The sequence below is a fragment of the Pleurodeles waltl genome, chromosome 6, assembly GCF_031143425.1.
Source record: "Pleurodeles waltl isolate 20211129_DDA chromosome 6, aPleWal1.hap1.20221129, whole genome shotgun sequence".
Classification (NCBI taxonomy): domain Eukaryota; kingdom Metazoa; phylum Chordata; class Amphibia; order Caudata; family Salamandridae; genus Pleurodeles; species Pleurodeles waltl.
Genome location: NC_090445.1, coordinates 411758124 through 411771172, shown reverse-complemented (window position 1 = coordinate 411771172; position 13049 = coordinate 411758124). Strand labels below are relative to the sequence as shown.

Below are 13049 nucleotides of genomic sequence, written 5' to 3'. Positions count from 1 at the left end.
AAGGGTTTGGTGTGCATGGCGACATTGTGGTATGATGCCGCCCTAGCCAGAACCTGAGTGTATCTGGTGCTATCTTCCGGTGGTGATGGTTTGGAAGGATAGCAGTCGGGCGGTTATCTGAAATGGGATCTGGATCATAGAGATCCCATGGATCCACACTGTCTTGTTGTGAATCTAAAGAATGTACAGGAGACTGCAGGTGTAGTAGAAGGTGGAGAGACAAGCAGGTGAGGAGGAGACGGAGGAGGTGAAAATTGTGGAGGTGGAGATCTTTGTTTAGGCTTTGGCACTTTAGCCGGTGGCAGAGCAGTGTCCAATTGTTCCTGAAAGGCCAGCTTCCTCTTAGGCTTCAGAGGAGGTGTAGTTTGTACTTGCCAGTGTCCTTGTGAATGTGAATTCTGGCTTGCCTTTCATCAATGTCCTCCATCTGTGTGTATTCCTCTGAAAATGTATGGCTTTGAGTACTTTCGAAAGTCCATGCTCCTCGGTGTAACTTGGCCTTTTCGGCTCCAAAGCCGGTTCTCTTGGGATCGAAAGGCCGGGAGTGGATGTTGGCCTCAGCTCCGAAAGAGATTGTCGAGGCTTTGACTCAAAGGGACGAGGTTTTCCTGTTTCAGAGCCAGTGCTTCGGGTCGAGTCCAAAGGCTTCGGTGGCATGGCCTTTTTCGATACTGAAGTTGTTGCTTGGTCACAGCAGGTCTTTTTGCGGGTCGCGCCATGGCCTTCCGGCTGTGGCGTTCCCAATGCCTTATGTTTGGGCTTGGCTGGGACAGGGGCAGGCATACTCATGTGTTGTCCTGCCGTGACCAGTCTGTCCTCCTCGGAATCCTGCTCGGAGTCGGACCCTCGGACGGAGACTGGGGTGTGCATAATCTCCTCCTCCACGTCGAGACACTCGTGCTCTTCGACACCATTTCCAACCTTCGTGCTCTTCTGTCTCTGAGAGTCTTCTTCGAACTGAAGGATCTGCAGACCTTACAATTTTCCTCTCGATGGTCTGGAGAGAGGAAGAGATTACAGACGAGATGTTGGTCTGCATACGGAAATCTGGCATGGCACTGAGGACAAAAGCGAAATGGGGTCTGGTCCATGGGGCTTACACACGGTCGGCCCAACCAGGCCAGAGTTTGGCTTGGGTGCCCCGAAGGGCGAGTAAAGATGTTAGATCCGACGGTCCCGAAGTGTAGATGAGAGATGATACGCGATCGAAACAATACCGACGAGAATTAACGAGTTATAGAACTTTTTCAACTCAAACTAATCGGAGTGAAAGGAAACACGTTCGAACCCGATGGCGGAAAGAAAACAATCTAACATGGAGTCGATGCCCATGCGCAATGGAGCCGAAGAGGAGGAGTCACTCGATCCTGTGACTCAAAAACACTTCTTCGAAGAAAAACAACTTGTAACACTCCGAGCGCAACACCAGATGGCAGACGGTATGCATAGCATGTGTATCTGCAGCTACACATGCCATCGAGCTATATATATATATATATATATATATATATATATATATATATATATATATATGTGTGTGTGTGTGGTCATGTTGTCTGTCCTTATTAACACTGTTTAGTGTGTGATCTGTGGATGAAAAGCTTTGAGTGCTAGGAACACTGCTAGCAATTCTAAATGGTTGATGTGACAAGTTTGTTGAATTGAGTTCCATACCCCTCGTATGGTGAGGTTGTTGAGATGTGCTCTCTAACCGATCACTGATGCATCGGTTGTGATTATGGTGTGTGGCAAAGGGTACTAAAATGGCCAACCCTTTTAAGAAGTTGGCGCGATTCCACCATTGCGGAGTGGCAAGTTTGGCGGTCCAACAACACTAGATCCTGAAGTTGACCCTGTGCTTGAGACCATTGTTTCGAGAGAGACTGCTGTAGCGGTCTCATGTTTAGATGTGCATTGGGTACTATTGCTATGCAGGATGCCATCATCCAAAGAGTTTCATGATCAACCTCACTGTACAAGTGTGGTTGTATTGTAGTTCAGATATGATATTGTGGAAAGCTTGAATTCAGTGGGTTTGGGTATGCTAATGCCGATTGAGTGTTCCGGCTTGCTCCCAGATATGGTTATATTTGTGCTGGCTGCAGATGAGATTTTTGGTAATTGATTAGGAATCCTATGTTGTGTAGGATATCCACCATGTACTGTGTGTGCTGTTGACAAGTTTGAATTGTGCTGGCCTTTGAGACAGTTGTCCAGATAGAAGACAGCATACACATGTCTTTCCGAGGTATGCTGGGACCACTGCAAGGCATTTGGTGAATACCCTTGTTGCTGATACTCCAAAGGGTAGTACTTTGAACTGGTAGTGCCTGCCTGCTATCACGAAGCTTTGAAATTTGCAATGCCCTGGATGTATGGGACTGTGGAAATAAGCATCTTCTAAATCTAATGCTGTCATGTAGTCGTGTTTCTGTAGCAGGGGAATAATGTCCTGTAGAGTGACAATGTGAACGTGCTCCGGCAGCATATGCGGATTGAGGGGTCTGCGATCTAAGATTGGGCTGACAGTACTATCTTTCTTTGGTTTGAGGCAGTATTGAGAATATAGTTCTGACCCTTGTTAGGATATAGGTACCATATCTATGGCACCTTTGAGTAGAAGTGATTGTACTTCCCGTTTTAATAAATTTAGATGTTCCCGAGAAAGTCTGTGCGAGGAGGAATGTTTGGTGGAGTAGAGTTATGTTCTAGGCAATAACCATGTTGGATAATTGATAGAACCCATTGATCTGTCGTAATGTTGTGCCATTGCTGGTAAATATTTTCCAGTCTTCCTCCCACAGGAGATGTATGCTCTACAGGGATGTGTGAAAAGTCACTGTTTGGTTGAGGAGGAGGAACCTCTTGGGGTGGTTGATTTATCGTTCCCGCTATAATTAGTTCCTCTGTAAGGGCATCTGAAGGAGCCTCGGTTGTAAAAATGTGGCCCTGGTTTCTGTTGGGATATGGATGGCTCTGAGGTTGATGGTTTGAATCCCCCCTTTAACTGCAAAAAGTTCCCCCCGAGTAGGGGTAGTGTAAAGGGCACGCATGGAATTAGCTGCACCAGTCTCTTTTCAGATGTTCTATGGTGGGACCGACGTCTGGGCCAAATAGGTGATGCTTATCAAGGGGCATATTTAACACTGCCTTTTGTATTTCTGGTTTAAACCCTGAAGTTCTTAACCATGCATGCCTTCTAATGATTACACTGGTATTGATACCCCTTGCTGCTGTATCTATGGCATCTATTGCAGGTCTAATTTGATTATTGGTGATAGCCTACCAGTCTGTTACTATCTGTTGTGCCCTTTTCTGGTTGAAGGTACTGCAACCAATCTTCCACCTCATCCCAATGAGCTCCGTCATATCTTGCTAACAGAGCCTGAGAGTTTGCAATCCTCCAATGATAAGCAGCTTGAGCTGCTACTTTTTCCAGCTGCATCAAATTTAGGACTTTCCTCGTCTGGGGGAGAAGCATCCCCTGTGTTTTGGTTATTTGCCCTTTTCCTTGCTGCACTGACAACTATAGAATCAGGTAGCAATTGGGCTCCAATACAAAAAGTGGATTTGAGGGTGCAGGTTTATACTTTTTTAATCTACCCTTGCTGTCATAATTCTAGACTTCACTGGTTCTTTGAAAATGTCCTCTGCATGTTGAAGCATGCCTGGAGCATAGGAAGACATTGATACTCCTTATGAGTAGATGTTAGTGTGTTAAATAAGAAGTCACCCTCAATGGGATCTGTATGTAACTGCACCTTTTCAAATGCAGCTGCCCTAGCTATAACCTGATTGTAAGCAGTATCATCTTCAGGTGGAGATGGTACTGCAGGGTATAAATCAGGATCATGAGAAGGCATGGGATCCAAATCCTAAGTCCCATGGACCTATATCCTGATGAGTATCATCTAAATCATCCCCATGTGTTGAGATAGGTGATTGTGGAGAAAATTGTGTAGGTGAAGGTGGTGGGGTATCTGGTGGTGGAGAAGCAAGAAGTAAAGGAGAATGAGGTGAATGCTCCTTTTGCTTGAATATTTTAGCAGGTGGAAGCCCAGCTTCTACAGTTTCTTGTAAAGTCAATTTTCTCTTGGTTGCAGGAGAAGGAGAAACAATAATTCTTTCTGTTTCCTTATGTATATGGATTTTTCACTGTTTACCGCCCATTACTTCCAATATGGGTCTTATTTCAGACGACTCCTTAGTAGTTGGAGCATCATTTCCACCCACAGGTTTCAGCTCTGAAAGTCTGGAAAATGAATGTTTTAGTCGGGCCGAAAATGTCAGCTCTGAAATTGTTTTTTTGGCTCAGAGGTGGAAGTCTCGGATTTTCAGCTCGATCCATAAGCAGGTATGGCATGCTGTTTGGTCGGTGCCAAATGCACTTTGGTCTTATATTTCGGTGCTGAACCAGAGGGTTGGTCACCCAATTGTATTGTTCAGGTCCAACCATGGTAGGCAACCAGTGGGGGACCCAAGACCAGTACTAAAGTCTTTTTGGTTGTCTTTTGTGAATAGGAAGGGGCTGATGCACTCATGTACTGCACCGCTGGAATGGATTGGCTGTGACCATCGGTATATCGATCTGAATCGGAGTCTGCAATGGAAAATGTAGTTTGAAGAGCCATCTCTTCTTGTGTGTGTTCTTCGCTGAAGTTGTCGGGCATTTGTTCGACGACTTGGGTGCCATCTCCAACCGACATGCTCTTCGATCCCTTATAGTCTTCAAACTGAAGGATAGACGTGCCTCACAGCTTTCTCTGTTATCCGAATGTAGGAGGCTGGCCTGGTGTGTGGTGGGTACTTATACCAGGTATCCCTTATTAGTGTAGTGCAGTCAGTGTCTAGAAGCCGAAGCTCTCTAGAGGTAACTGTGGGTGAGCAGGCAAGGCATATCTAGGAGACATGCAAAGCTCATGCAATACCATTGTAGTCACACTTAGTACTTACACACATGAAAGAAAACACTCACTGTTACAAGAATAAAAATTTACTTTACTTTGGTGACACAAATACTAAAAATACCATACAGACTATACTCCATTAGGATGTAAGGGATACACCAATTATATACACTACTATGCAACAATAGGCATAAAAACCAGTCAGAAAACAATGCAAATAGTGAACACCACAATAGTTAGAAATGGGCCTATGGGGGAGCACAAACCATATACGGAGAAAGTGCAATGCAAAAGTCAGTCTCCCACCTAGGCAAGTGTAGTGTGTAGAGGGGAGCTGGGAGTACTAAGAAAGACCAAAGGTAAGTACCACAACCCACCCCAGCGACCAGGAAAAACAGGAGTAAACCACAGTAAGTTTCCCAGAACACACAGAAGTAAAGAAGAATGTTGCAAAACCCAGAAGAGACTGGACAAGAAGACCTATGGAGGAAGGGGAGAAAGTCTAAGTGGCACAGAAGAGTCCAGAAAGGGCAGGAGCCCCTACCCACCAGAATGAAGGTGCAAAGTGGTGAAGAAGGAAAGTCAGCACTGCACACAAGACAACAAATATGGGTTCCTGGAGGGTGCAGCTGATGTCCCACACTGGATGGAGGACTGCAGTTGGGTTTGCGTCGTCCGAGTCCACCAACAAGCCTTGGTACACGCAAATCTCGCAGTTAGCGGAAAGTGGATCAGCAAGGACTCGGTGGACTCTACCCAGGATTGGGAGTCAGAGGGGGCCCTCAGCAACAGAGAACCCACAGAAGACCAGGCAGCGCTCACCGGAGTCCCATAGGATGTGGACACGAAAGTTGCAGAAGAGGCCAATGCAGTACTACGAGAAAGACTCCCACGCCGCAGGAGAACCACTTCGGGAGCTGTGTGTCACAGGATAGAGTGCTGGGGGGCTGGAGCTTCAAGATGCAAAGATCTTGGAGGAAGGATGCCAAGAAGCCTTAGCAGCTGCAAAGGATATGATGCACGGGGTACTGTCTTGTGTGGGGAGGCAAGGTCTTACCTCCACCAAAGTTGGACAGTTGGAAGAGAGGACCGTCAGGATCACATCAGTCCACCACCCATGATGCAGGATCCACACAGCTCAGCAGCAGAAGAAATCCACGCAGCCAGTCGTCATCGCAGTTGGTGCCTGCAGAAACAGGGGAGGGACTCCTTCCCTCCAAGGGAAATTCCTTCTTTCTTCTGATGCAAGCTGACCTCGGAAGATGCACAACCAGGAAAATGTTGCAGTTGCGGGAAGGAGCCGGAGATACAATGATGCAGAAGGCGCCTTGCTTCTTTGTTGCAGTTTGTACGGTCCTGAAGAGTCCAGGTGCAGTTTCTTTGGTCAGAGGTCGAAGTGGAGGGTGCAGAGGATTCCTGCTGGTGTCTTGCAATCTGAATCTGAGGAACCACCCAAAGGAGAGACCCTAAAAAGCCCTGAAAAGAGGGGTGGAATTGGTCACCTAGCTGGGTGACCACCTATCAGGAGGGGGCTCTGACGTCACCTGCTGGCACTGGCCCCTCAGATGCTCCCAGAGTTCCCTGCCAACCTTGAACCCAAGATGGCACAATCCATGGACCCTCTGGAGGAGCTCTGAGCACCACCCCTGGGGTGGTGATGGACAGGGGAGTGGTCACTCCCCTTTCCTTTGTCCAGTTTCGCGCCAGAGCAAGGTCTTGGAAAGGGGGGGGAGGAGACCCTGAACTGGTGTAGACTGTTTTATGCAAGGATGGCACCATCTGTGCCCTTCAAAGCATTTCCAGAGAGGCTTGGGTAGGTTACCTCTCAAGCCTGTACACCTATTTCCAAAGGGAGCGGGTGTAACAACCCTCTCCCAAAGGAAATCCTTTGTTCTGCCTTCCTGGGCTCCAGCTTTTCAAGCAACAGGAGGACAGAAACCTGTCTGGGAGGTGGTAGCAGCTTGGGCTGCCTGGAAACCTTCAGAAGACTCTAATGGCAATACTGGGGGTCCTCTAAGGAGCCCCAAGAATGCATGGAATCATACAACCAATGCTTGCAAAAGCCTTTGGGATATGATTCCAACACATGCCAATGTTTGGAGTTACCATTATGTAGCTGGACATAGGTAGTGACCTATGTCCAGTACATGCGTAAAAGGCCATCCCCCACACTCACGAAGTCCAGTAAAATGGGCCTGGAGTTTGTGGGGGCACCTCTGCTAGTGCAGGATTGCCCTCACACACAGGTACTTTGCATCCTGCCTTCTGGGCTAGAAGGCATGCCATATGGGTATCTTATAAGTGACCTGGTGTAGTGAAAAATGGCAGTGAAAAGGTGCTTGCAGGCTGCAATGGCAGTCCTGCAGAAGCCTTTGCTTGGATTCCTTTATGGGTGGCAAAATATATGCTGCAGCCCATAGGGATCCCCTAGAACCCCTATGGTACCTATACTTGGGACTTATAATGGGGGCACCAGTATGCCAATAGTGGGGGAAATACTGAGTTTTGGAAGAGACAGCAAAATTACTGGGGCCCTTGTTAGCAGGATCCCAATGAACAGTCAAACAAAGTGACACCAGGCAAAAAAAGAGGGTAACCATGCCACGAAAGAGGGTACTTTCCTACACCGGAGAATGAGATTGCACACAGAGCTCCGATCGGTGTATGGAAACTTGGCGTGACAGAGGGCAAAATTGAAACCCAGTCAGTTCCATCAGCCTGACATTGTGTGAAAACTACGAGTCAAAGTAGGCCCAAGAAGGGCGTGGCCGCCCGAAAAGGGCATTTAATCGACCTAGATGATTACAATCGGATTGAATGTAAGTTAGAAAACACGATCGAGAACTACACTGAAGTTTATAGAAAAGTTAAGTTCAGATAGTACCGAACCAACATCTAACGGAGCGAGAGGAAACATGGCTGAACCAGACGGTGGAAAGAAAATCTAATAAAGGACTCGATGCCCATCACAGAAAGGAGTCACCACTCAATTTCGTGACTCGAAAACCTTCTTCGAAGAACAACAACTTGTAACACTCAGAGCCCAACACCAGATGGCAGACTTATGCAAAGCATGTGTATTTGCAGCTACCATGCCAAACACACAAACATGTCTCCATATCCATCTAAAAACACACAAAAAAATAAACATTGCAACAATCTGGGTTCAGTAGGCGCTTCAGGCCTCTGGGCTCCAGTGACATTGCACCTGCTGCACCAATGGAAGCTATGCCCTCAGCCTGAACCATCCAGTGTAGCCTGTCCTGTATACTAATGAGGGGAACACTCACAACAAGGATGGATTTAAGGAATGTGCATCAAACTCTGGTTAAGTTATTTTGAATGGACTGTGCCTGGAGAGCTGCCTTTTAGGCCTCCACCCAGCCCGAAGGAGCTCAAAGTTTTCAGCCCTTTGCCTCATTTCTTCATGTACGTATCTTGTACTACTGGGTTCTGGTCTGTCGTTTAACACAATCTCCTCACACAGCTTATTGCCAGATAAACCACTTTGATTTTTGGCAGATATCAAGCAAACTAAATTGCAACCATCCTTTTATTTACCTCCCCACAACTAATGCTAATAGTTGGTTGCTTATTGCCCCCTCAAACTCACTCAGCCAATACTTTGCTGACTCAGGAGAGGCGGATTGTGCAGACAACTCAAGTTGAGCTGACGTCTTTGTTGTATCACCAGGAACCACTCCGGGCTCAGAAAGGATATCCTTCCAGCCAGACCAGCAGCCTTGAGCACACAAATCTAATATTAAGACTCAGAAAGCACCATTTAACAAAGGGACTTTGCACTACACGCTCCTGTGTCTTCAGCTAGTTCCTGGTTCCAGACAGCGACCATACATCAATGCTGTTGTTATAATGGTGGTACTTCTATGTTTAAATTAGCCAAGTCTTTGCCCGAATCCCACGTACATCATGCTGGTGTTCGGGGTGCTGTATGGGCCAATATCAACCTTCCCTGGGTTAGTGCTGCTGCAGTCTGCCTGTGAATGCACCTCTGTGCCGATGCACTCTGAAGAGTGCTTCCACAATTCCACTTTCTACCACCAGCCTCTCACTCCACCCACCATCCTTCCGCTCCACCCACCAGCTGTGTTGATTGTCTTTAACAATTAGCTCAGTGCTAGGAAGCTTACTAATGTATGTTACCTTACAAATGGCAACCTACAACCTACATCAAGAGATGCCTGAAAAATCACAAGCACAGTACGAAACCAGGTGTAGAAGCATACTATGTGTACCAAAGACAACACATGAAAAGGTACCAGCAATACCACAGGTTAATTGGAGGTTGACATGAGACAGGGAGCACTTTGGAAGCCCTCTCAACATGCAGTGGCTAATAGACTGCTTCACAATATCAAATTCAGAGGTTTTTCGGCATGGTCTGGTCGGTTACAGATTCAGTGTGCTGTAAACACAAGATGCATTATTGTGCTCTAGCACAAAGTGCTCTGCTACTTACACAAGTTGTGTTTGCGCCCGATGTACCGGAGGATGGCGTTGCTCTGAGTGAGTTTCACATTCCCATCAATCAGGTATGGAAGCTACAAATGAACACAGTAACGGTAAGAAACAGAATAAAGCATTTTAAATGTTTTATATTTTCTGAATATGATCCTCACAAGGGACAGCACGGAGGACGAACCAGTGGTAGGGGGCTATATGTCCAGAGTACAGCCTTTCCATATTGCGGCTTTGTTCATCTCCTGCACAACTGTCCATCCGCATTTAAAGCCTCCGAGTAGCACAGGCATTTCATAATTGGGAACATAAGGTGTCAAGGAGACACGGGAGGGGGGTGGTACAAACCACCTGGACTAGATGTAGCCTAGGCATGGGTGCCCAAAGATACAATAACAGGGGCTGAATACAAGTAATGTTTGTAGGAGCAAAGGAAGGAGAAGAGAAGAGAAGAGAAGAGAAGAGTCAGACCCTGGTAACATGCCCAGCACGATTCACCCAGAACCCGATGAGAGTCTTCTTTGGAAGCCATAGACAAAAAAAAAACACGAGACAAGGCCCTCACGCTATTAGTGCTGCAGTTACTCTCAAAGTCCACGCAATCATTGTCTCAAATCCATGACTTCATCCGGTAGGTAGGGCAGGGAGTGAGTCTCCACAGAAGTAAATTGTCAGGCAGGAAGTAGAGAGAGACACAGGGAAGAACAGCACTTTATTCAGTCCAACAACCCTGAAATCAAGGTGGTTCTCAAAAGAATGGTTATTATCAAACAAGTTACTTACCTTCGGTAATTATTTATCTGATAGAGACATTCTAGCTGCAGATACTTTACCTTAGAATTTCCCCAGGCATCAGTCTGGATCCAGAGATTTTTTTCTTTTTGAGAGCAGTACCCCTCTGCACCGTGAGGTGGGGTCAGTCAACTCCATGTCTGTCGCTGGCATCATGGTCGCCAGATATGACATGACCGGTCGTACATAAGTGCCACCCCAGCAGACAGACTTAAGTTTTTCACAACTTTCCACACAAGAAGCACAGAGCCATGAAGAACACAGACATGGGGTGCCAGAACCAGGGTCCTGAAAGGGAGGTCCCGGTCCCTAGAAATCAGTTTGCAGAGCGGGGAGGATGGGTGGGTCAATAAGGAATCTGCAACTAGAATATGCCTCTACAAGATCATTTGTTATCTAAGGTAACTAACTTGTTCATCTGATAGAACTTCTAGTTGCAGATTCCTTACCTTAGAATAGATACCCAAGCAATACCACCCCTGTAGGTGGGTCTGCGTACAAGTCCATATTCGGAAGTCCAGCAGGACCGAACAGCCAAAGTAGCCGCCTCTGCGGGCCAGACTGCCCAGGCAGTAGTATTTAGTGAACATGTGGAAGGACGCCCACATTGCTGTCTAGCAGATATCCAGGACCGAAACTCTGCATGCTAACAGTGGTTGCAGCTGTTGCCCTCGGAGAGACCCAGCAAATCCTTAGGAGGGTTGCTTTTTAGCCAAAGAGTAGCACATTTTAATGCAGGGAACAACCCATCTTGTGATGGTTCTTTTCTGCACTGCCAGACCTTTCTTTGACCCCATGTAGCCCACAAAGAGTTGATTACCCACCCGGAGCTCTTGAATATGATTGAGGTAGAACGCCAATGCTCTTTTTTCGGTCCAGGCAGTGGAGTCTCTCCTCTTTCTTAGAGGGATGTGGAGGGGCATAAAAAGTAGACAAGGTGATGGATTGGCCTACATGAAAGGGCATGACCACTTTAGGGAGGAAAAAGTCCTAGTACGATGTGCCTCCTTGTCAGTGCACACGCCTCCTTGTCAGTGTAGACGACGAGAGGAAAGGTGGCTTAGAAGAAAGCCTGCAACTCACTCACTCTGCAGGCAGAGGTAATTGCCTGCTTACTCTGAAAACAGCCTTTTTTTGGCTAAGTGGACAATTGTGAAGTGGCTCAAAGGGAGGACACATCAGATAAGTAACAACCAAGTTCAAATCCCACTGGGGCATTCTGAACAGGGAAGGAGGAAGAGGATGGTTCAGACCCTTAAGAAATCGTCCAACAGTGGGAGGTTTAAAAAGGGCGGGTTTGTCAGGTAACCGGAGGAAAGCCAATATGGCAGACAAATAAACTTTGAGGATGACCAGAGAGGAGCCCTGCGGGGCCAAAAATGGAACAGACAAAAGAACCTCTGAAAAAAAGGAGTGAGGGGTGGGTGTTGTTGACAGATTTGTCCTTACACCAAGCCACAAATTTATGGCAATGCAAGGCATATCCCATTTTGATGGAGGGACACCTGGCTGCCAAGACACAGACTTTGGGTGGGAGATCAAAAAGAAAGCAAAGACTAGACAGGTTCAGGTGGAGAACCATACCCTGCCGCTGCGACAGAAGATCCACCCGAGGGGGCAGTCTGGTCAGTGGATCGATGGCTATGCTCAAGAGCTCGGAATACCAGACTCTTCTTGCCCAGTCTGGGGCCACAAAAATGACTTGGGCCCGGTCGTTCTTGAGAACTCTGGGCAGAAGTGGCCTTGGCAGAAAGAAGTAAAGGAGGCCAGAGTTACACTTGAGACAAAAAGCATCGCAGACCAAGGGCCGCCCATGGAAACAAAAAACGCACAAACAGATGACATTGCACATTCGGTCGAGGCAAATCGATCTAACTAAGGCTCTCCCCACGGCTAAGAGACCTTGTCCCACCTCCGGATGGAAAAGTCATTCATGATAAACTAGGCAGCAATAGCTGAATTAGTCTGCTCTGGCACTCAGAGAGCCCACCAGATATTGAACCACCAGGGATATCCATGCTATTACAGCCATGTCCAGAGAGGAGAGCCTTCCTTTCCAATTGCCCAGGACCCCACTCCTCCCTGCTTGTTGTTGCAGTACCACATGGCAGTGGTGTTGTCCGTGAATACCTGCATCACTTTACCTTTGAGGGGAAAGGAATGCTTTCAATGCCAGATGCATCGCCCTGAGTTCCATAAGGCTGATATGGAACTTTGACTCCGCTGGAGACCCTGGCACCGCCGATCTCTGCCTCTCCCAGGTGCGAAACCCCAACACTGTGAGTCACATCTGTCAGCAAGGTGAAACCTGGTTATTGGAGGGGGTGAGGGGGGGGGAGGTGGAGTCATCGGCCCTTGACCAAATCGCAGTTCAAACGTCACCAGTGCAGATCTCGTGCAGTCCTCCCTCTGAGATCTGGACCATGTTGGAGATATTTCCCTGCTGCTGTGTCCACTGGAACTTCCGGTCCCACTGCACAGCCCACATATGCCATCTGGCATGAGTCACTAGCAGGATGCAGGAGCCCATGATGCCCAGCAGCCTCAGTCATTTTCACTGAAATCTATGACAAAGGCTGAAACATCAGTTATCATTGACTGAATATCCTGGACTCGCTGCTCAGGAGGATAGGCCCGAAACAGCACTGTGTTCAGAACAGCTCTGATGAAAGTGAGAGGCTGAAAGGGAGTCATGTGTGACTTCAAGACGTTTATAGTGAACCCCCAGTGAATGCAGAAGGATCGCTTGTAGTCTGTTGAAGGAGAGCTTGCCCCAGGCTATCATCTCCCACCTTCAGTCAGTCCTCGAGGCGGTGGGGGGAGTGGGGGGTGGCGAAAGACTGAAACCAATAACCTGTGCAGCTGAGCTGC

At 47.5% G+C, this 13049-nt stretch overlaps 1 protein-coding gene across 1 annotated transcript in view; it reads right to left on the bottom strand.

Annotated features, from left to right (window-relative positions):
* Nucleotides 1-13049, bottom strand: part of LOC138299793 (glutathione S-transferase Mu 1-like) — a 68679-nt gene that overhangs the window by 14414 nt on the left and 41216 nt on the right. Inside the window, exon 4 of the mRNA XM_069238349.1 lies at nucleotides 9388-9469. Within this exon, the coding sequence (XP_069094450.1) occupies nucleotides 9388-9469 (82 nt within the window). The remainder of the gene's footprint in view (nucleotides 1-9387; nucleotides 9470-13049) is intronic.